Genomic DNA, 21,962 nt, shown 5'->3' with positions numbered 1-21,962 from the left:
GGGTCGAGCTTATATGCGGATGGGCCTGCTTAAAGAAGGATGTCTCAAGGAGCAGACAGCGCACCCTACTCACCTGCTAGACAGGGTCATACTCGGCTACACGCTCTGAAAGCAAGAGATGGTGGCAATCGCAGCAGGACGCACGTTCCTGTGCTCGACCAGGGTCTCGCTACGCTCGGAAGGCCACCCGCCGAACCTGACAGGCTTAGGATTCAGTCTCCGTCCGCAATCTCGCTTGTCACTCTCATGCAGCCAGGCGAGAAATTTGGAAGATTGCTAACCGAGGCTGGTAGCTAGCTACGGAGATGGCCGTGGGCGGCGCGCTGCTGCCTGCGGTGCGGCTGCTTGCCTTCCAGAACAAAGGTGAGCTTCTCGAAGCGAGTTGATTCCAAATTCACTCCATTGCAGGGTGCACGTTCTTGAGCACTGAGCGTCGCCTAAGGCTGGAAGAGCGCTTGTGCGGATCATGCGGGCACGTCAACGTTTTCCTTCCTCCCCTGCACGAGCGGTAAGAGCCGCAACCCACAAACTCCGCCTTTGGAAGGTTGCTTCCACACGTTGCTCCTCCGCGTTCCGAACAGCCGCCACTGTTAGGACGACGTTCGCCTGCAGGAGGACCCCCAACGTGGGCTTCGTCGCTGACCCCGCACAACGTTGACATTCGCTTAGGCTGCGTGGGACACGACGAGCGCCTGGAAGTGCGCTCATGCTGGTGCGTCAAGCAGCCCCCAAACAGTCGGCCAACGTCGGCCCCTATTCCGCAAAAGCCTTCGACTTACTCATTCACGACCAACACTCAATCACACAGCTCAGGCCTTGAAGAAAGTGTACAGTTTGCTTCCACCGCAATCTAGCTCTACATCCTTCTATGCAGTGACGGTGAAAGCGTGCGACAAGTAGCTCTCGTAGCTGCTCTCGGCGTTTCGATCGGTGAGCACGCGCTGTGCGCGCAGGAGCACCTTGTAGGTACCCGGCGTGAGCGTGGTGCTTCCGTTCTGGGGCAGCGTCAGCGAGGGCTGGACGAGTTGGACGTTGTAGCTGTTGTCCGCCAGGGCGCCGGTGGCCGAGTTGCGGCCGGACCAGTAGGCGTTGCCGAGCATGCCGACGGTTTTGACGTCCGAGAACTGCGGTCCTGCAGGCGAAGGGGAGGGACCGGGTTTGGGTTTGGGGTTGGGCTTGCCAGGACCGTCCTTGGGTCCACCAGGGCCTCCAGGGCCTCCAGGACCCCCAGGACCACCAGGACCCTTCTTAGGACCACCAGGTCCATCCTTGGGTCCACTAGGTCCGCCAGGTCCAGGCACGGGCGAAGGCTTCTTCTGCCCCGCATTCTGTCGTCGATGGTGCACAAACCGCTTGTGACCCATCACCGCTGCCCGCTTACTCTTCCCATTGAAGCTTCCATCGACGTTGTACGTCGGAGTGAAGTCCGTCGTCGCATTGACAATGTCGATCTGCAGGTACGGCGTACCGTAGTTGAGACGGTAGACAAACTGCGGCCAGGCAGCGACGTTGCTGAGGCTGTAGCTCGTGTTGTCGCCCTCGATGTAGGTGTTTCCATCTGCGCTGGCAAGGACGGGCAAGCCGACGCCAAAGAGGTCGCTCGTGTTGTCCAGGATCTGAGTCTTGGACGTGTCAGCAGCGTAGCCGCCGTAGGCGATGTTGGCAGCAGAATAGCCGGTGGAGGTGGGCTCCAGATGGACGTATCCAGAGTAAAAGGGAAGCTTTTCACTGTTGAGCCCCGAGGGAGGGGTGACGGTGACGGTGAACGTGCTGCTGCCCTTGGCGGGGACAGTGAGAGACTTCTTGTTGAGCGCAACGGTGGCGTACTGCGCATTGAGCGGCACGGGGCCGTTGATGAAGAAAATCGAGTCGTCCTCCTGCGACTGCACCGTCCCCACGGGGATGTGGCTCAGCGAGTAGGTGAGCGGCTTACCGCCCAGGTTCTTGACAGTGATCGTCTGGGTGCCGTTAAAGTGCGCCGTGTCGTTGAGCTCGATCGTCGACGGGCTGAGCACGATCTGCTGGAACAAGGCCTTTTCCACATCCACCAGTCCCGTACCCTGCTTGGCGACGGTCTCAAAAATCGTTCCATTGGTGGTGTTGCTGAGCGGGGTAGCGGCGCCGGAAAAGATGCTGAGCAGCGTCGCCGGGTCCGTCTTGCCTCGGGCGGACTGGAACACAGCGATCGAGCCAGACATGAAGGGCGTCGCCATCGAGGTGCCCGAGATGATCGTGTAGGCTCCCTTCGCCAGAGGCCACGTGCTGAGAATGTTGCCACCGGGCGCAGAGACAGTCGGGTTGTCGAGGCGGTTCTCGTAGGTGGGGCCGTAGGTGGAGAAGGAGCTCATAAGGCCACCCGTAGCGGTGTCCGGGATGGTCGAGATCCTGCTCGTGGAGAAATCGAGCGAGAGCTTGACGCCGTTGTTGATCTGCTGCTTGAGGTACAGACCGTCGTCACGCGTCATGGAGCCAGCCTGCTGACCGGGAACGCTCGACTCGACGTACGTGATGGACGCCATCGAGTTGTAGACAATGACGTACTTGCCGCCCTTGGCGTTGATGTTGGCAAATTTGGTGGCGAAAAGGCAGGTACCGCGACCGACGAGGACGACCTTGTTGGAGAGATCAGGTGTCGAGTCGGGCAGAGGAGAGCAGGCGTCGTCGGTGACCGTGAGGCTGTTCGAGGTCGGGTAGACTTCGAGGACCTTGGACTGGCCATCAGCGAATGTGAAGGGCGAACCTTTGAGCAGGGTGACGTTCTTGCGGCTGAGCGTGTCGGGAACAATCTTGACGCTGATACCGGTGAGATCGACGTTCTGAACCGAGCCGACACTCATGACGAGATCACCAGTAGCAGGCGACGAGGAGTAGGCCATTCCATAAGCACCGTCGTTGCCCTGGGCAATGGCGAGGGGCGTACCAAGGGCAGCGATTCGACCGGCCACAGCAGACGAAGCAGCCTCGCTCCAGCCACCAGGACCGCCGAGCGAAAGACTGATTACGTCGCAGCCGTCGAAGAAGGCCCTCTGCAGAGCTGCGATGATAATGTCGTCCGCACTGCTTCCTGAGCAGCCGAAAACACGGTAGGCGTGAATGTTAGCATGAGGTGCAACACCGGTGAAGCCGAGCGCAGTGTCGTTGGCAGCAACGATACCGGCGACGTGCGTTCCGTGTCCACCGCAGTCGAAGGGATCATCGTCGGCGACAGGCGTGTTGGTTCCATTGTAGGCGTCACCGACAAAGTCGTAGCCGCCCGAGACGAGACAGCCGGCGCCGAAGCAAGGCTTGTTGCCCGGCTTGCCGCCGAGACCAGGGTGGGTGTAGTCGACACCCGTGTCGATGATACCAACGACCTGGCCCTTGCCGAGGTAGCCCTGTGCGTGGACCTTGTCGACACCGGTCATGACGTGAGGAGAGAAGGTGTCGGTGTAGCCCTGCTCGGCGTTCTTGGGCTGGTCGCGACGCCTCTTGCGGGAAGCATTGGCAGCAGAGGCACCGTCCCTGCCGGTAGCAGCCTTGACAAAGTCTTCCGAGACGGTGACCGCCTCGAAAGCGGGGATGGAGTGGAGTCTGGTGCGGTAGACGGCCTTGACACCGGGAGCAGAGACGAGCGAATGATAGTCCTGCTCGCTGTCGAGGACGACCGACATGCCGACAAAGGTCTTGGGGTCATTGTACTCGTAGCGTGTCTTGTAAGGACCAGCACGCTTGGAGAGATGATCGTGAAGGTCGGCGTGCGGGTTGTCGCGCTTGCCAGACTGGTCCGAAGAGGATTCGAGCTCGACGATGTAGCCGCGGGGGAGGTACTGGTACTTTTCCAGCTGGGCCACCTTGGACTTGCTGTTCTTGACGGTGGCGGGTGCGTTGGGAGGGACGGCAGGACCGGTAATGGGTTTGGGACCGGCAACGCTGGCGGGGCTGTTGGCGGCTTCAACGGCGGTGCCGAGAAGGAGCAGACCGGCGCTGGCGGCGGCCGCAGCGAGAGAGAGGAACTTCATGGTTCTAGAGAAGGGTCCGTGGTTCTAGCGAATCTTCTACCAGGAAGATGTGGTAAGGAGCGTAAGTGAGAAAGAGCTAGAGCGATTGCAGACCACGACTGGGGGCGTGTCTTGCCTCAGCGAGGAAGGAAGAGGGGGAAGGGGAGTGGAGGAGGGAAGGGGGAACTTGAAGCGACCGCGAACGGGATGAGGGGACGAAACAGGACGGAACGGTGATGCTCGGAGGGGAGCATATTTATAACTCAACCGGTTATCAGCGAGGAAGGTCTGGGTGCGAGCGTTGAGTGGGCGCGGCTAGTCCAGTGAGAGGACCGCTCTCGTGTAGAGAAGCTAACTCGGCGACGGCTGGAGATAGGAGCCAAGGGGAGACGAGCTCAACCGCGGCTGTATGCGCGCTGGGTCTGGTGTGGGGTTGCACCTTCGAGGCTGGGCTGCACAGGCTGTACTTGCTGTCCCACTGAGCACGCCTATGCAACAATGCGGGTGGCGAGTTGACAGATGGATGAAGGACGGCCACATGGCGCAAGGTCGATATGGAACGAGGGCTTCCGATGCCAAGCGAGTGTTCTCGGTGGAAGATGGAGGGGCGGAGTTGGGATGAGTCGGGTGCGTGCATGCGCTAAAGTGGCAGACGAGTGGCGACCCGAGGGTCCGAAAGCGCACTACTGTAGGCTGTCATTTCATGACGAGTGGGACCCAATTCACCCTTTGCCACGGACGCGTGAGCAAGTGTGGGCGATACCGTTGCCGCCTCCCTAAGCACGACCGCGTGAGAACAAGTGCATATACCACCGCCTCTCGTTGAGCGCCGACAATGAGCTGATGAGCGTCGATCCTTTGGTAGAGGATACGGTTGCGTGGCAAAGCAAAGCAATGCAATGGCGCAATCCACGAGTCAATCGACCAAGGCTGGTGGATCGACGAGAGCGTGGGAACGAATGACCCAATCTGCTTCGGCTTCATCGGGGGGCCGTGTGAACGCGACAGTCGGATCCACCGCCATTGCCACAGTTCGCGTCGATATGACTCTGTCAGCCGACCTTACCTCGGCGTTGAAGAAGCAACGGAGTCGCATCGGTCTCTTCCGATGCACGTCGTATCTTTGGAGTCGCAACATTGCGGAGGAGCCGACACAGGGCTACCAAGAATAAGTCGATTGTATGCGTGTGCTGGCAATAACTCTGATTGTGACTTCGCTTAGCACCCGACGAGATTGAGGTAGGGTGCCAAGACTGATGATCAGCGAGAAGCATCTTCGCCAACAAAGCGTGACGTGACAGAGACCAACACTCAGACAGGCGCGCATGAATCTGTCGGAAGGAGATCAGCCGACGGTCTCGCGCCCGAGAGAAAGCCATCTCGCTTATGCACTCACAGACGCGATGACCGACCTTCCTATGGCAATTCCGAAGGTCAAAAAGCCAGTATCTCGTTCGATTGATTCAGGTGAGCTGAAGTTCGACAGTGTGTAGCGGCTTGGATACCAACGTCTGATTCAAAGCTACAACTGCGAGCGCTGTGATGAATGGTCAGATTCACGACGGCTCTCACCGAGTGCCGACGGCAGCAGGAGATCGGCAAGCAGGGTCCCGAGCGGATTCTTTTGCAGACACCGAAAAGAAGCACTGAATCGTCGCGGTTTTCAACCCCCGCTTCCGCTCAAGATAAGAGCGAGCTTTTGTAAAGAAAGCTGTCAAAAGGAGCTAAGCATGCAGCTCGTCTTGATGCGCCCAAGATCTCGTCTTGCTGGCAGTCGCTTCGGCCTCAAAGGGATTCTCCTAAGGCGCATCAGAGCGTCTCCTCCTGGGCGAGTCCGTATGTCAGAATTGCATAGCCTTCACCGGCTATTGGTCTGCGCTGCTTGGTACACAGCTTCTTTGTGACGCAGGAGCCGGCGTCGGCTTTCCATCTATGACCGAAGCATTGGATGGGCCCCGTCTTCCCGATGACCTTGTCCCGCGGGTCAGCATGATCTCGCTGGGGCGGTGCTGGACCTTCTGCTCGATGCTGAAACCTGCCCCAGACAAGCAACCTGTACCAAATCGGCTGCGTGCTCTCTTTTCTGGACCTTAATTTCTGCTGCTTTTTTCCAAGTGGCCTAGAATCATTCTCATCACCTATTCGATGTGTTTGTCGATGACTTTTGCCACTGACGGCGATAGTCGGTCGTCACAAAGCTTCACGACGCAGAACTTTCAACAGACAAGAGACGTTCACAGAACAATAGATCTGATTACTGGGGCATGGGCATCGACAGATCCGCCTCAATCTGTTGCAGCAGAGTCTCCATCTTCCCCGCCGGGACCAGAGCGACCCTTCCAAACAGCGGCGCCTCAAAGCTATCCGAGGCATCGGCAGGCGGCGGGAAGCGATACGTAAGCGAGTGGCTCGCAACCTTGGAAATCGCGATGTCTTCCGGATGGAACAGACCCAACTGTTCGTCCCCTGACGACTCGGCTCCGCTCAACCCCATCCCGTCCGAAATGGCTCGAGTCTTGGGAGCGTCCTTCTTGGCACCGGCCTTCTTGGCTTCCCGACGCGCCAGCTTGGCTTTCCTCTTTCGCGCACCTGCCAGACCGGATGGCTCGTCGTCGTCGTCTTCGTCCATCGCTTCGTCATCCGAGAAGGCATCGGCGGAGAAGACACGCGAGAAGAACAGGTAGTGCGATGGTTGCGGTGCAGATGTCGACGACAGCGAGGCTTTCAGCTCTTCGAGTAGCATCTTGTACAGTGGCGGAGCGACTTGGGGTGGCATGTTGACCATCCGCTCGTGCAGCACGGCGATCACGGGGGCGTTGGTCGACGTGCTCGAGGCGGCGCTCTTGATCACATCGTGCACTGACTTGCTCGACGGCTTGGACGACACCTCCAGCAGATACTTTGTCAGGCTGTTGGCCGCCTCCAGCCCAGCCTTCTTCTCGCTCGACAGCTGAATGGTAGACACAAACGCATAAGGGTCCTGATCCTCGTCGTCGACCACCTTGATGGTCGTGCCCACGCCCTGCGTGGTCGATGTCTTGACAATGTGGTCCGCTAACGCCGACAGATCCAACTTGGTGTTGTGCGTGTAGAACAGCTGTTGCAAAAGTCGCTTGAGCGCGAGAAAGTCGATCTCTTCCGGTGCACGGAAATCGAAGTCGACATTGATAAAGTCGGGTTCTTCGGAGCCATCGCTGTCGTAGTCCGAGCCTTCCGGCCTCGGCTCGTCGTCCTCAGCCTTGCGTTTTGTGTCGATGGGCATCGTGAAAGTGCTTGACTGCTGGATTCGTAGTGGTACGTCGAGAGCAGAGAGAAGCTACTGTAGAAGGTTGCCTTCTTGCCAAAAATTTCCAGGTTTTGGCTCGGATCTCGGGCGTCTCGTTCCGATGTGGAGAAAAAGAGTTCACACGGCCGACAGCCTTCAACGACGCTTCTCGGTCGGCCTTTGATGCTTCTTTCATATAGTCTCCACAGGCAAAATCTTGATATAGCCGCTGGTATCTCTGACGACCGTTCGATGGCCTGTATGGAACGAGAGAGGACATGAAGCGCAGTAGGGCGGCCCTGAAAATGCTAGCAGCTTCGCCAGGGTTTTGGGCAGCTGAGCGGAACCGTGCGCTGTTGAGTTGATCTTTTTGCGCTCGGTGCCAAGCGAGCGAGCGGAAAGCGCCTAATTTACCTCTCACGCGACGCCTATCACACCCTCATCTTCAACCTCAACCTCAACCTCAACCTCACCGCTCTCAAACTCAAGCTTTCAGGCACTGAGCCACACTTGGACAATCGCATCCTTTGAAACAGTGCATCGAGCTCACACTGACTTTCATCTGTTGCGTAGCAACCAAACCATAGGCATCACCTGGACGCAGGAACAGCGCACTCACTGGGCATCATGTCCTTGCAACGACCATCCGACACGCTGCCCGACAGCGTCATGGCGCAAGACGAGTCGATGCGGGACGACTCGTCCGCACGCAAGTACAACAAGACGTCGCATCTCCAACAGCGCCCTTCGCAGCTCAACCAGATCGATGAAGCTGCAGGTTCCTCATCCGCCGCCCGTTTCATTCCCGCTGGCGATGCCGGTCAGCCCTACGATCCCGTCGCCGAATACAGACGAGGTCGAGCTTTAACCGCCGACAATCTGGAGCGCATCCCCAATGCGGATCAGCTAGCACCGGGCATCCGTCTGCCAGGGCGACACATCGATCCGCACGCAGCCGATACCGACATGCAGACCTCGTCCGACGCGGATGGAGGCGCACAGAGCCTCGAGACGGGTCACACGAGCGTGGGGGCTTTTGGCGAAGGAGGAGCGCCGGTACCAGGTGTGCCGCCCGAATTGGATCCGCGAACACCAGCCTTCCGGCCCCACAGTCCTGGCGAGGCCTCCGTGTTCTCCGTCGCCGTCCAACCGCCAGCATCGCCCAAAGCGAGCATCTTGGAGCCTTCAGAGCCTGTCAGTCCATTTGTCGAGCCACCTACGTCTCGCAGCGGCGCATCTGATCACCACGGTATTCCCGCCAGCAGCGCCTCGGCCACCGCGGGGTCCTCAGCCTACTCGGCCTCGGCGCGTGGCTCCTCTCCACCCCTCTCAGCGGGCTATGCGCCATCGGAGGCTTTCAACTCAGCAATGCGCCTAGGGCCAGGACCCAGCATGCTCGGCCGCAACGTTGCCTCCGTCGCGCCGTCGGAAGCGGGCAGTGTCTCCTCCACAGGCACGGGTGGCGGTGGTCCAGGCAGCACCGGCACGGCGGACGACCAGGAAGTGGCCCTCCGAGCAGCGTACATCGAGCGCCAGCGCATGCGCGAGCGCGAGCTCATGGGTGGCGAAGCTGGTGTGGGCGGCACCACGATCCCGTCCTTCGCACTGCCAGCGCGTGGGTCGACGCCGTTGGCCTTCGCACCCGGCCTATCGGCCCGCCTCGGTAGCAATACTGCGTTCGACAACGTCAGTCGCGCAGGCAGCACCGCCGCTACAACGGGAACGAGCACTCCACCCCTCAGCCCGACAGGATCCGATATTCCATATGCAGTCGGCTCGCCTTCGAGAAGGGGCAGTGTGGACAGCACCGAGACGCTGGGGAGTATGAGAGCGCCCCCGAGCGTGCAAGGGTTCGAGCTGGGGAGTGGCATCGAGTCGAGGAGGATGAGTCGTGGCGGCAGCTCGGTCGGTGGTGACGCGCACGAGGGTGGGAGGAGGATGAGTGAAGGTGGTGCGATGGACGAAGATTTGGATGCGAGCCGGGCGAGAGAGGATGAGATGATGTAACGTGTGCCAATACGGACAATTCAAGTGGACAGATGCGGTGCGAACGAGTGCAGATGCTTTGTGAACGTGATTGAATGCTTCCGTGTTTGTCCTGAATGCCAGTGATGCTGAGTGTATACAGTGCCTTAAGACTTGATGATGGCGGGCGTCTCCTTCGGCCGTGTCGACTGTGACAGCAGAGACAAGCCGATGGTCCACAGAATGCCCACCGTCGAAACAAATGGCACTCGGTACCTGTTGCATCACAAACCATCTTTATCAGTCTTTGAACACCTTCTCCGATCAACTCGAGGAGGGAACTTACTTCAGAGGCATATACCGAAAATTGACGAGCTGCACCAGCGGCCACAGTTGCCAATTGGCGAGCATGGCAGGGATGTACATCTCGTGAAACTTGGCCTTGACGCCGTCGATGCTGCCACGTTCCATGTAGCCCATGCTGCCTGTGAAGAGTGCGAGGCCGATGGGTGCGCTGTTGATCCTCAACCTATGTTAGCTTCTCCTCTCCTTTTTTATCAGTTGGGGTTGGTGACTTACAAGACTAGCTGATCCATCGCGACCCTGCTTCCCAACGCTCTCAAGCTCACCTTACCCAATGCTGCCGCCCCCGCTGCTGCTGCCCCTCCTGCTGCTGCCGGAGTTGCCCGCAAGGGGAACCTGAACTCCAAGAACCGATTCCACTCGGCCAACAGCGGTGCCATCCCGACATTAAACGCTAGGAACCTGCCCGACCTTGACCAGTCCCATTTTGCTTCCTTCACCTCCGCCACCGCTGTCTCTCGATGTGCCGACTCGGCTCGTTTCTGCGCCTGCGATACGCGCTCGAGCGTCTGCGCCGCGCCATCGGCCACCACGCCAAGAATGCCGTTGGTGACTGCGAGAGTGATCCATGGTCGCCGGTCGAAGTTGCGCGCGTAGAAGGAGCTGAATGCCTGTCGGTAGGTCATCGTGAGGCTGTGCTGGGGCTGGGTCTATATGGTGCAGGTGAAGAGATGGGTTAGGTGAGAGGGGAGATGGTCGGACGATAAGGATGTGAGTACGAGTGTGTGTGTCATGTGCCAAATAAGCTTTTTGTGGAGGCATTTCTTCTGGGCACCGCTTGGACCAACGTCGCCCTCTTGACTTTCCACCTGCTCAACACCCATCGTGGCTGCCCCCGTCATCAGTCATCTCCTTCAGCCACGGTTCTGCATCCACCCTGCTGCGTCGGCTACATTGTGTGTCGGCTCGATCAGCCACACAGTTCCGCGCCTCGATCCGCACCATGCCGCCCAAGCGCAAAGCAGACGCGCCGTCTGCGCCATCCACCTCAACCGGTCCCGCCCCACGCATCGCCCACTGGCTGATGAAAGCCGAACCCGACCCGCGGCTCGAACGCGGTATCGACGTGGCCTTTTCCATCGACCATCTTCGCACCTGCCACACTACCGCCTGGGACGGCGTACGCAACCCGGAAGCCAAAACGATTATGAAAGAGCGCATGCGCTTCGGTGACGACGTCCTGTTCTACCACTCCAACACCAAGGTACCCGGTATCGCGGGGTTAGCCCGCATCAGCTCGCGGCAGAGCTACCCGGATCCTAGCGCGTTCGATCCCAAACATCCGTATTTCGATCCGCGGAGTGAGAGGGAAAGTCCGAAGTGGTGGTTGGTCGACGTGGAGTTTGTGGAAAAGTGGGAGCGGTTGGTGCCTTTGGGGTTGTTGCAGAAGTTGGCGGGGATGGCGAAGGATGGAGTGCTGACGAAGGAGCAGAGGAACGAAGTGGGGTTTTTGGACGAGGACAAGCTGAATGCGATCAAAGGGATGGCGCTGCTGAACAGGGGGAGGTTGAGCGTCCAGCCGGTGACGGAAGAGGCGTTTGAGGCGGTGGTGTTGCTCAGTAAGAAGGGTGGATGGGAGCATTGGCCTGGCAAATGGAATCCAAAGGCGAGCTCGGCGGCGTCTTCTAAGACGAGCGCGAAGAACGAGACAGGGGCAACAGTGGCCAATGTAGAGGAGGACGAGAAGCCCAAAGCAACAAGGAAGGCAGCTCGCAGTACAAACACTGACAAGCCGGCGGCAGCAAAGAAGGCCAAGGTGGAGAACATTCCGTCATCTCAAGCGACAGAAGGCGTCCGACGATCTTCTCGTCGCCGCAGCGGCGTGTGAGCATCCCGCTGCGCTGCTCAGTCTCCAAAACAGTGACGCTCACTTCTTCGACCAGACACACCTTATACCACACTACATCGTCACGAGAAACACTTTGTTCATTGTATTGCATCTGCCACGTCCTTCTACCTTCTCATAAGACACACGGAGCAATGCCGATAAAAAGATGTGCGATCGCCAACGAACCCATTCCTCCACGAACACAAGAAGGATGGGTTGATACGGCAGCGCATGAGCCGTTCGTCTTCCCCAATTCTCAGTCCCATCCCAACCCGAGGGTTGGAATGGGGGCGATCGAAATGAAACCGAACATCCTTGATTCGCTCTCCCGGAGGGGAGCGCAAAGAGCAGTCTCTGCCGAAGAGGGGGGTGTGTGTGTAAGCAGGGAGGATGGAGGAGAGGAAGAGGTATGAAAGGGAGGGTGTGGCGGTTTCAAATTGCTCAAGGAAAGGCGACGTCGAAAGGAGCTGTATGGAGGGCGAAGCATGGGATGTCGATGGAACGAGCACGGGATGCCGGCGGAGCAGATGGGGCCTCAGGTTAGGATGCTGGTTGCTGGTGTGGTCTCGAGCGGTCGTGGGCCCACGGAGGCATGAAGCGAGGTTCGTGTCAGAGAGGCGTCGCCGTGAAGAGCATGGCTCGAAGAGTGTTTTGCTTAGAAGCGTCGTGGTGGGTCGAAAGGAAGCTCGAATCACATCTCAGGACGCAGATGCGTGTCACTTTTTGGAAGCTGCGGAGGTTTCTTCGCGTTTCCCGATCCAGCCTCAACCGATCAGCACGTCTGCAGGGCGCGAACAACCCCCTCCTCGACGTCGCAGCTTCATCGTCTGCACCTACTCGATGCTCATACCGTACTTCCCACACAATCGAAACGGGTCAGACACCGAAAGACAATGCGCTAGAATATGCTTTCATTGCTATTCCTGAGCAGATCATTCTGTCGTACTGCAGGTGAACAAAGTTTTGTGTGGTTGAGCCGCGTACGACTCGGGGACCGCAGCGATGCGGCCCTATGTGTGGTTAAAAAGAGAGGGAGATCTGAAAAGTGTGCTGCTGCTTGTATGCATACAAAGCCGCGGGGGAGTATGCCACGCGGCTTGGCCTGACGATGTTTAGACCATCAAGCAAAAAAAGGTGTGTGGATGTAAATAAAGGGGGGAAGAGAGAGAGGGACACCGAACGATCGATGTTGCGAGATGCGGATGCCGATGAGCACCACAAATCACAGACGACGACCGCGGCGACCACCCTTTCTGCGGGTAGAGTCGGTGGGGACGGGGGTCACGTCCTCAATTCGGCCAATGCGCATGCCGGCACGGGCAAGAGCACGGAGAGCGGCCTGGGCACCAGGGCCGGGGGTCTTGGTGCCGGTACCACCGGTGGCACGGAGCTTGATGTGAAGGGCGGTGATGCCGACCTCCTTGCATCGGACAGCGCAGTCCTGAGCGGCCAACATGGCAGCGTAGGGCGACGACTCGTCACGGTCAGCCTTGACCTTCATGCCGCCTAGAAGTGACGAAGAGGGATAGTGGGGGGATCTCGGGTCAGTCATCGGTTGTGAAAGCGATGTCGTTGTGTGCATCGTAGCAAGCATGCCAGCGTCAACTCGAAGCAGGCGTCCATCGAAGGCGTGAGGGCGGGTAGTTCCCTGATTAGACCAAACCTCCTGCTAGATCCTCCCAGAGATCCGACTTTGCCAACTCGAGATGCTGCCACTCCGGGCGATGAGGGTCGATTGCTCCTGCCTTCTGACAAGTGCCATTGACCGATTCCCTGATCGTTGCGATCACCGCTGTATGCCTGCTGCACGAGATGGATTGCCCTGCTGGATTGACGCTGTGCGATGCTGGCGACTGTTGTTGAATTTGTACTTACCAGTAACACGGGTGACGGTTTCCTTGCCGGACATATCGGTAACGTGGACGAAGGTGTCGTTGAACGAGGCGAAGATGCTGTTGGCGTCGAGTAAAGGGAAGTAGTCGATGGTATAAGTATGCGTGTTCGTGATTCTCGATCGACGACTTTTCGGCATGTCGCATTGCAGATCGATCCGATCCTGTCCCTTCCCGACTAGACACCACGGTGGATTCTGTCCCACCGAGCAGCATCGTCATCAAGAGTCTTGTGCATCGAGGCAAGGTCCTGCGCCCGTTGACTTCCACTTTCTCGACTTTTTTGCCTATACGTTGTAGGTCCCAGCCTGAAAGGTCCGCCTGCAACCTAGTACCAATGCTGAGTTTGTTGGTGTGCGACTAGCCCCATTCGCCATCTCCTCCGTCCATGACTGCAATGCGATGCGATGCGATCCATGTGTGGATCTGATATCCATCGCCTTGTCTTTTCGATCTGCGTGCGACGTGTCCGGAAAGTCGAATTGTAGATGCAATGATACTTACTGAGCAACGCCAAAGACGAGCTCGCCCTCACCGACGTTGGGGCCGAGGGAGACCTCGTTGGTAGCAGCAGCACGAACCTTGGGGGCCATCTTGAAGTATGTGTGGGTGGTGTTCGGAAACGATGATGAGCCAGCTTCGCGATGTTGAAGCACACTGTCGTTGGCTTCTCGAATCGTCAGTCACGCTTGGCTGAGCTCTGTTAGCTCTCAGTCAAGAATCTCCAATTGACTGGCTCGCAAGCTCAGTTTGTGACTAAGATCAGACTGGAATCACGAGGCTGCCATCTGCTGCCTCAATTTTGAACTAATTCGAACCCTAGGCCAAAATTGTAGACTACAGATGGGACACTGAAATTTCGCCCAGATGTCGCCAGAAGACAGTCACGTGATGTTCGGCCGAGCTCAAATTTGTCCAAATTTGGCGTCTCCGGACGACTCGGGAAAGCGCTGCTGTGCCGTGAAATTTCAAGTCAGAATATCTGGGCAGCACAGCGCGACGCCTCTGGACAGGGATGTCAGAAGATTGGGCTCAGCGTTAGAGAGTGTTAAGTGTTTGTCGAGGATAGCAGCCGGATGCTCGTGGGCCAGTCAAGTGAGTTTGTCGTCGTCGTTCTCTCCTTCTCGCCCTTTTAGGAACCCCTCATCACATACAGAGATCCGTCAAGATGGTAAGCATCAGCAGCATTATTCAGCAACGGCATCGCACGACACTGTAGCAGCTGTCACAGAGAACAGAGAGGACGCCAAATCCAGCCGTATTCGACATGCAAAGGACATAGGACCAACGCTTGGAATGAGCAGCACCGACACTTGCGGCAAACAACCTGGTCAGGGCAATCACAAAACAAACAATCGACAGAGCATCTTGGAACAGCATAGACATGCACTGGATGGCAGAGCAGGTCGCCGACCTCAGGACAGGGAAGGGATGATGGCATGGATCTTGGAGCAACACTCCGGGTCATTGTCTGAGCGGATATGGTCAAGCATAGTACCTTTCATCGGCATCAGTGTAGCTCTGCTTGGAGCAGCGGGCTTGGGGTCATGCGACCCTGCGCAAAGGATACATTGATCGACATTCGTAGGAGCTGTAAGGAAGCATAAGGCGAAGCTGAAGACGTTCGGTGATTTGGACTTGGAGCTGGACAATCCTATCACATGGCAGCATGCTGTCAGCAGGCCTACCTACGTACATCTGCATCATGCCCTTAGGACCGCCATGCCATCTGCGCACCTCTCTGCTTCTCTCGGACGACGGCTGCTCGGCGCGTCTTTGCCGTACCGCCCCACAACCTCAGCGACAGCATTTCTGACCCAGTCTCCCCTTCACCGCCCAACAGCCTCAGCAAATCACCGACATCAAGAAATTCCTCGAGATTGCTCGTAGAAAGGACGCCTCGGCGGCCCGCGTCAAGAGCACCACGCGTGCCGATGGCAAGCAGGTGACCAAGTTCAAGATCCGATGCTCGCGCTTCCTCTACACGCTCTCGGTCGACGACAAGCAGAAGGCGGAGAAGCTCAAGCAGTCGCTGCCTCCTGGACTCAACGTTGTTGAGATCGGCAAGCCCGTTGCCAAGGGCCGCAAGTAAAATTTGTCCCCTTGCAATCTCGACACCTTCCCAGCATTTTTCTGTAGCCTCGCGAGCGCTTTAGACGTTCTTTCATCTCCCCAACACGCCCAGTCTTCCATTCAAGACACCTTCGATCGGCATTTTCAGCGGCTGCAACCCGCTGTAACACCGTCACCGTTCGCATCGCCTTCCCCTCCCTTTTTCTTCCCGCATGGGTTACCGCGGACCCGTTGTATATCGTACCCCGACGTCTGGATGACGCGCCAAGAGCACGGTCGACCTTTTGGCATCATTCGATGAGGACGTCACACACCTACACACCACACATTGCACCCTTGACCAAGGTACATCCAAAATATGATCATTCGTAAAGCAGAAAACGCGGCATGATGTGTGTGACTTTGCAAAGGATGGTCGGTGCGGCTTGGAGTCGAAACCTTTGTTGTCATGCCTCGGCAAAGACGTCGTGAAGTAGAGTGTCCGGGCGTGATCGAGAGGACTGACGTGCCGGCAGATAGGGGCTGCTCGGTCAAGTTTTGAGATTGACGATGCGCATCTTGTAGCGACGGGGAGCTTGACTCGGGTGGGCGCAGCGTGCACAGCACCCACACATGTCGCCAACGGCGGCCAGCGTCCCTAGACGAAGCAACGCATAAAGACGGGCGCCATCGTTCCATCTCTGCTCCTTTCATCCTCTGCACAATCCACACACTGCCTTTCTCGAATTCACTCTGGGGACAATCTTAAAAGATGGTCCACATCGTCTCCGCCCTGGTCGCCTTCCAAACGAGCTTTGAGAGCACCATGGAGCGTTTCCACCAGCTGATGGCCCCAGTGCGGATGTGCGCCGACCAAGCCTCCGTCTCTGTGCGTATGCACGCCGCTGTGTACTTTGTTCAACCCGTCCTCCTCTCAACAAGTCAGATTCGGTCATACACAGCCATCTTGAGCGCAGACAAGCCGCATCCGAGTGTGAGAACAAAATGCGATTCAATCTACCGCAGCTGGGATGGGGGGAGGAGCAGTTCTTCCTCGACGCACGTCCATCCTTTACTCCTGCTGCTTCTGGTCGTCCATCCTCATCATCCCATCCCTCTTGCCCTTCTTTGCGATGACCACGGTATCCGTGTAACCCACATACTTGTTGGGGTGGGCCAAACTGGTGACGATCACCTGGTATTCGCCCGCCTTGACGTTGGCGGGAACGACCCAGTTGAAGCGGCCGCACTTTTCGTTGGTGCCTGCGCGATCGCACTGGCCCGTGTTATAGCCGTGGATGCTACCGACGTTGGACGTGATGGTGTAGGTGGAGAGACCCGTGGTGCCGTCTTGCGGAGCGAGCTGGATGCGGAGCCCACCCTTGGGTGCGTTGAGCCAGTTGACGTACACCGACTGACCAGGGCGCCAGGTCACTTTGCACTTGTAGTAGTCGCAAGATGGGTAGTTGACGTAGAGGACCTTCCCGCGGGGGTCGTCGTTGGACGCCTGAGCCAGGACAAGGGTGGTGCACACCGAAGCGAGGGCGGAGAGCAAGGTGAGGAGGCGGACCATATTGAGAAGTGAACGACGTTGCGAGCGGGTGATGAAGGATGTGGGCTTGGAAAATGCGGGGCAGATCTGCTGATTGGAGGTGCAAGAAGTCAAGAGCGTTCAGAGGAAATGATGATCGAAGCGGCAGTGGGCGATGGTCAAGAGGAGGAATGTAATGGAGACGGTGGGAGGGGCAAGACTTGTGAACCGGAAAGGTCGAGGTCGAGCATATAAGGAGAATTGAGGTCTCGGTGGGAACGAAGGAAGAGCTTGTCAAGGGGTAGGACAGCGAACAACAAGAACAAAGGGTTCTAAAAGGGCAGGTCAACCCAGGGACCTCCGGCAACAAGCTTTGAGTCCGCCTAAGCGCCGGTTTGCGTGCATGTCCACCCTTCTTACACCCACATGCCTTCTTCGTGCCACTCCTTTGTTGTCGACGTCGCTGTGTATCCCGACGCCTATTGTCAGGGTCGGGCTTCGTCCCGCCTTTTTCTCTGTCACACTGCGGGCCGAGCTTCTCGCTCGTCAAGGTCACATTCGTCCACTCACGCTGCTAGGCTGTGTCTAGCGTCATGCACACCCCTATTTAGGCCCTCGCTGGAGCCCAGTCGTGCAGCAGCAGCATCGATCGTTCCACTGTCACTCGACAGCGTACGATCCCACCCTAGCTCGGCAAAACGTCAAGCGTGCGTGTTATTGTTGATGATCGGCACCGTGCATACATTTTAGCGCGGGCTGGGGCTGCACACCGCCGGAATTCCTGGAAATTCCAAACTCCGCAACCCTTCTCGAAGGGGAGGGGGATAAACATCCGGGACGAGGGTTCGGGCTGCAGAGCCTGGCGGGCAGAAGGCTTGCGATGTGGCCCGTACCGACGGTCTGAAAGGCATAGCTTGCAGTCTGAGAGATGGACTCGATAGCTCGCTCGCCCGATGCGCAGACACGTGCGATCCGGCTTTCCGCGCCGTCCCACGGTACCTCAAGGCCATTGAAACGGTGGTTTTCGAGGTTGTACCTCTACAGCGGCGCACAGGCTTGTCAGCGATGCCACTTGAGTCGAAACGTTGGTTGACCGTCACACTTCAATAGAGTGTGCACGCAGATTACCATTGACACTGGCCGCCACGACAGCCTACAGCTCCGTCTCGACGTGTTGAGACCGTCGATCCTGCAGATCGAACCGGTCCTTCAGTCCTGCACTGGCGCTCTTGACCGTGGTGCATACCCACTCGAGCGTCCGTACCGGCTTGTGTGCTGTCAAACCCTTGTGCTGCCTATGCAATTCGGCCTTTTCCGCTTTCCAGTCGGCCACCTTCTCCTTCAGCGAGCGGTTGCGCTTCATTCCCTCCATCGTGTTTTCGTCCTGGGCGGCGTTCTCGCGACCGTCGGATGGGGACGAGTCCTGTGCATCCACGTCGTCGTCGCTCGAGTCGTACTCCTCTCCAGGCTCTTCTTCGGATTGATCATTCATATCCTCCAAATACCCCCGCGTGTTCACCCGGCTCTCGGCAAAGTCCCCTCCCACACTCCTCAACCCCAGACTAACACAACACTTCCATGCGTCCATCACCGTGCGTGCACCCTCGTTATTAAACTTGGTATGCACCTTACCTAGACCGGACTTGAACTGCATTTTGACGTGCAGGTAGCCGACGCGCTCGACGCCGAGGCGTTCCGCCTGGTCCTCCTGGCGGAAGTCGTGGTAGTTCTGGCGGAGGCGGTGGAAGTCTTCGCCCGATTTGGGTCGCCAGATGGGGAGACGAAGGTCGAGCACCTCGTCGTCGGGGAGATCTTGTTGCCAGAGGATGCACATGTGCGTTGTTCGGGTGAGCAGACGAAATTCGATCACGTAGGGTGCGCAGTAGCGACGGCGGGCGGGCACTTTGAAGGGGAACTCTCGATCTTCCAGCTTCCACTCCACCCCGTCCTTTATCGAGTGGGCACGCGTGGCGGCAATCTTGGCGCGCCCAGCCAGCGTCGCACACCGCAGAGAGATGAGTTTGAAATCCCCTCCGCTGGTGCCCTTAGCAAAGTCTGTCGCTACAGGCGAAGAGAGCAGTCGCACAGTACCGATGTTCCATCCGAGCTGGTTCTTGGAAAGGCTCGTGAGCTCCACCGGGCGGAACAGCAGCGACAACCGGATGCGGCCGTGGCCAACACCTCCTGCAATCGGGAAGAAGCGCGTCACCTGCGAATTGCGCGCGAAGAGCTCCGACAGCTTGATCGGCACCACTCCCAGAATGGCGTCCGCCTCGCGAGCGCGAAAGTCGTACACGACAAACATGATGAGTGTCCGCCGCCAATCGCGAATGTACCGCTCCGTGCCCGCATTGTAAAACGGGTTGGCATTGAGCGCCTTGGTGCGTGTTTGGAAGATGATCTCGTCGTTGAGGATGATTCGGCAGTAGGCGGAGGGTGCGTGTTCCGGATCGGCCTCGCTTTCGACGGTCTCGACGTCCTGGCCGGGTTCGTTCTTGCGCCGAGGACGGGTGGTCTTGTGCCGGTCGGATGCTTCGAGGTTAGCAATGTGGTGGATCTGCATTGACAGGATGCCAGAAGGCAGGGAAGGGTCGGGTGGTTGAGAGTCGACACCTGTCGCCTGGTTGCGTGTCTGCACCTTCTTCTCGTTGTCGATGAACTCGGTTCGCAGCGGGCTGTGCGACTCGATCGATTCGGATTGGAGCTCGTCACCGTCGTGGAATAGGCGGTCTTCTTCGCCTTTGCTGGAAGCATCGTTCGTATCACCCTGATCATCGGATGCTGCATCGTCTTCATTGTGCCCAGTGCTTGAACCCTGAGCCGATAGCCTGCGCTTCGATGTCTGCTCTCCTTCCGACTGTGGCTCTTGACGCATCGATGGAGCCTTGCTGAAGAAGCCTAGACTCCAATGAATAATCCCTTGTTTGGTGCTTTCCCGGTCCAGCCCATTGAGCGTGTCGCTCCGCTTGAACAGCTTGTTTGGGTGCTTTGCCAGCGCAACGAGGCTCACCTCGGCCTGTCCCAGAATGTCGTCCTGCGAGAAGCGGTCCGAGTCCCAGAGCGCGATCGACACCTTGTCATCCGAATCGAGATGCTCCCGTGTCACCAAAATCACATGCCTCTCCTCCCATCGCGGCGACAGCTCGTTCACCACCACCCGCGTGCTGTACAGGATCTTGCCTACCTTGGCAAGACTCAGCGTGCAGTACGGGTCCGACGATCCGCGCACGTCCTGCTTTTCGAGATCGGTGGCAGAGTGGACGAGTACCACCACAACACCAAGCGCCAAGACCTCGCGCTTGATGTTGTCGCCCATGAGCATCTCGCCTACATCCATCGAAAGAGAAGAGGGCATGACAAACTCGCCAATGGCGGCATCGATCGAGCTCTCGATGAAGCTCGAGATGAAGGGGATGTTGGACGTGTTGATGCGCAAGGGCACCACCTCGATGCCGACTCGGGGCAGACCGCAGAAGGTGATGGTGACGTCTTTGACAAAGGGCGGATCCGATGTGAGCTGCACTCGTGCGCGCACTTTGCCGACGAATCCTTTGATCTCGACCCAGACAGGAAGAGGGATCATGAGCAGCTTGCGTGCACCAATCCAGAACTTGATGAGCAGATGAGCGTTGCGACTCTTGCCACCGACGCCGTTCGATGTGGGTCGCGCTCGGTACACGAAGCCGATCTCGAGGTTGACATAGTGTTCGGCTTTCTCTTCTTCCTCGTGTGTTTGCTGCTCGTGATTGATCTCTTCGTTCGACTTCGTCGACTGTCTGTGTTCTTGCTGATCTGGGTTCTCGGCCGTTGCTCGTCGCATCCTCTCCTCGCGCATTCCTTTCACGAGGTTGTCGACATTGTCATCGGGAAGGATTCGAAGGCCGGTGATGCGGATCGGAGTGGAGCCTTGAGCGAGGTCCTCTACCTTGACCGAGTGGATGAAAGCCGGAATGGAAGCTTGCATGACATCCTCGAGTGTACCTCCGAGGGATGAGAAAAGCTCCGGATTCATGACAGACCAAAGCGCCTCGAGGATGGCGTTGAGCCATTCAGCTCCCTCTGCAAGACCTTGCTGGGCGTCTTGCGATTTCTCGTCGTCTTCAGCGAGCTCGTCGAACGCTCTCGCCTTTTCACCTCTGACTCGCTCCCTCTCCCATCGATGGTCTTCAGACCGGGAGAGAAATTTTTGCCAGCCCCACCACACCAGCCAGGCATTGAGTATGACACTGATCCAGGCGGGTATGACCGTCAGCACAGTGAGGACGGACCAGGCGGCAAAGAGTGGGAGCAGCCGTCGATCGATCTGAGCTGGCGTGGGAGGCAGAGGCTCTGCTTCAGGGAACGCTTTCGAAGTGAGATTATTCGCGAGGTTGTCACGAAGGACCTCGTCTATACCTCGCTTGTCGCCGGCTTCGGCACGCGCCAGAGTGTGACGGTATTCGCGCTTGCCTACATCGTGAATCCAATGCTCTCGGCCCGTGACCGGGTCTTTGACCTTGCGGGGCTTTCGACTGCGCTTGTATGCTCTGTCTGCTTCTGCTGGGCTCTGGTGAGCTGAATCGCCGCTCGGACGATCCTCCTCGTCCGTGCCTGCAGGATGGACGTTTCCATCTTTGCTTTCGTGACGAGATTTCGATCCGGGTAAGAGCTTCGAAAGGCGGTCTGCGCTCGACCTTGCATCTCTCTGCTGAGCTTTGTCCTTGTCGGGGCCTTGCTGCGGGTCGAAGAGTTCGGAAGGTTCGCCACCGCTGCCCAACACGCGGTCGGCATCTTCTTCGCCAGAATCCGAGTCTGAGTCGGCGAGATTGCGCTTTGCTACGACCTCTGATAGTCCCTTCTTGAAGAACCTCTGAATGGAAGGGATGGGCGAGCTCTCCGAGTAGTAGTCGCGGTGCGTATGGTGAACGCCGGTTGTAGAACGCGAATCATCACCATTCAGGAAGTCTGGCATGGTGTGAGCTCAGCTGAACGTGCCATGGACAGACGCTCTGCTACGGACGGAGCGTAATCGTGGAAGAAGGGAACGAAACGACTGGAGCAGGAAGGCGACAGAAAGAAGGACAGGACAGCCAAGAACCGAAAGATGACT

The 21,962-nt window shown here is 57.9% G+C and overlaps 9 protein-coding genes across 9 annotated transcripts; 3 read left to right on the top strand and 6 right to left on the bottom strand.

Annotated features, from left to right (window-relative positions):
* Window positions 1-866: 866 nt before the first annotated feature.
* PSEUBRA_005580 (Peptidase S8A, DUF1034 C-terminal) lies at window positions 867-3,998 on the bottom strand (the record flags this gene model as incomplete). Its single annotated transcript, XM_016438973.1, has 1 exon — window positions 867-3,998. One exon carries the CDS (start codon window positions 3,996-3,998, stop codon window positions 867-869), a length of 3,132 nt encoding a protein of 1,043 aa, XP_016290299.1.
* Window positions 3,999-6,231: 2,233 nt separating this feature from the next.
* On the bottom strand, window positions 6,232-7,239 carry PSEUBRA_005579 (BCP1 family; the record flags this gene model as incomplete). Its single annotated transcript, XM_016438971.1, has 1 exon — window positions 6,232-7,239. One exon carries the CDS (start codon window positions 7,237-7,239, stop codon window positions 6,232-6,234), a length of 1,008 nt encoding a protein of 335 aa, XP_016290298.1.
* A 630-nt stretch (window positions 7,240-7,869) lies between these two features.
* PSEUBRA_005578 (uncharacterized protein) lies at window positions 7,870-9,249 on the top strand (the record flags this gene model as incomplete). The annotated part of the gene is made up of 1 exon (XM_016438997.1): window positions 7,870-9,249. The coding sequence occupies one exon, from the start codon at window positions 7,870-7,872 to the stop codon at window positions 9,247-9,249; it is 1,380 nt and encodes a 459-aa protein (XP_016290297.1).
* Window positions 9,250-9,374: 125 nt separating this feature from the next.
* Window positions 9,375-10,196, bottom strand: PSEUBRA_005577 (Mpv17/PMP22; the record flags this gene model as incomplete). Its single annotated transcript, XM_059465563.1, has 3 exons — window positions 9,375-9,483; window positions 9,554-9,721; window positions 9,787-10,196. The coding sequence occupies 3 exons, from the start codon at window positions 10,194-10,196 to the stop codon at window positions 9,375-9,377; spliced, it is 687 nt and encodes a 228-aa protein (XP_059320395.1).
* A 317-nt stretch (window positions 10,197-10,513) lies between these two features.
* On the top strand, window positions 10,514-11,398 carry PSEUBRA_005576 (EVE domain protein; the record flags this gene model as incomplete). Its single annotated transcript, XM_016439004.1, has 1 exon — window positions 10,514-11,398. One exon carries the CDS (start codon window positions 10,514-10,516, stop codon window positions 11,396-11,398), a length of 885 nt encoding a protein of 294 aa, XP_016290295.1.
* Window positions 11,399-12,620: 1,222 nt separating this feature from the next.
* On the bottom strand, window positions 12,621-13,883 carry PSEUBRA_005575 (Ribosomal protein S11; the record flags this gene model as incomplete). Its single annotated transcript, XM_016438985.1, has 3 exons — window positions 12,621-12,904; window positions 13,274-13,350; window positions 13,795-13,883. 3 exons carry the CDS (start codon window positions 13,881-13,883, stop codon window positions 12,621-12,623), a joined length of 450 nt encoding a protein of 149 aa, XP_016290294.1.
* A 575-nt stretch (window positions 13,884-14,458) lies between these two features.
* Window positions 14,459-15,382, top strand: PSEUBRA_005574 (Ribosomal protein L38e; the record flags this gene model as incomplete). Its single annotated transcript, XM_016439009.1, has 2 exons — window positions 14,459-14,461; window positions 15,134-15,382. The coding sequence occupies 2 exons, from the start codon at window positions 14,459-14,461 to the stop codon at window positions 15,380-15,382; spliced, it is 252 nt and encodes an 83-aa protein (XP_016290293.1).
* A 1,032-nt stretch (window positions 15,383-16,414) lies between these two features.
* Window positions 16,415-16,915, bottom strand: PSEUBRA_005573 (uncharacterized protein; the record flags this gene model as incomplete). The annotated part of the gene is made up of 1 exon (XM_016438991.1): window positions 16,415-16,915. The coding sequence occupies one exon, from the start codon at window positions 16,913-16,915 to the stop codon at window positions 16,415-16,417; it is 501 nt and encodes a 166-aa protein (XP_016290292.1).
* Window positions 16,916-18,026: 1,111 nt separating this feature from the next.
* On the bottom strand, window positions 18,027-21,824 carry PSEUBRA_005572 (C2 domain protein; the record flags this gene model as incomplete). Its single annotated transcript, XM_016438978.1, has 1 exon — window positions 18,027-21,824. One exon carries the CDS (start codon window positions 21,822-21,824, stop codon window positions 18,027-18,029), a length of 3,798 nt encoding a protein of 1,265 aa, XP_016290291.1.
* Between the last annotated feature and the right edge of the window lie 138 nt (window positions 21,825-21,962).

Source organism: Kalmanozyma brasiliensis (genome assembly GCF_000497045.1).
Source record: "Kalmanozyma brasiliensis GHG001 unplaced genomic scaffold PSEUBRA_SCAF6, whole genome shotgun sequence".
NCBI lineage: Eukaryota > Fungi > Basidiomycota > Ustilaginomycetes > Ustilaginales > Kalmanozyma > Kalmanozyma brasiliensis.
This window is presented reverse-complemented; position numbering and strand designations above follow the sequence as displayed.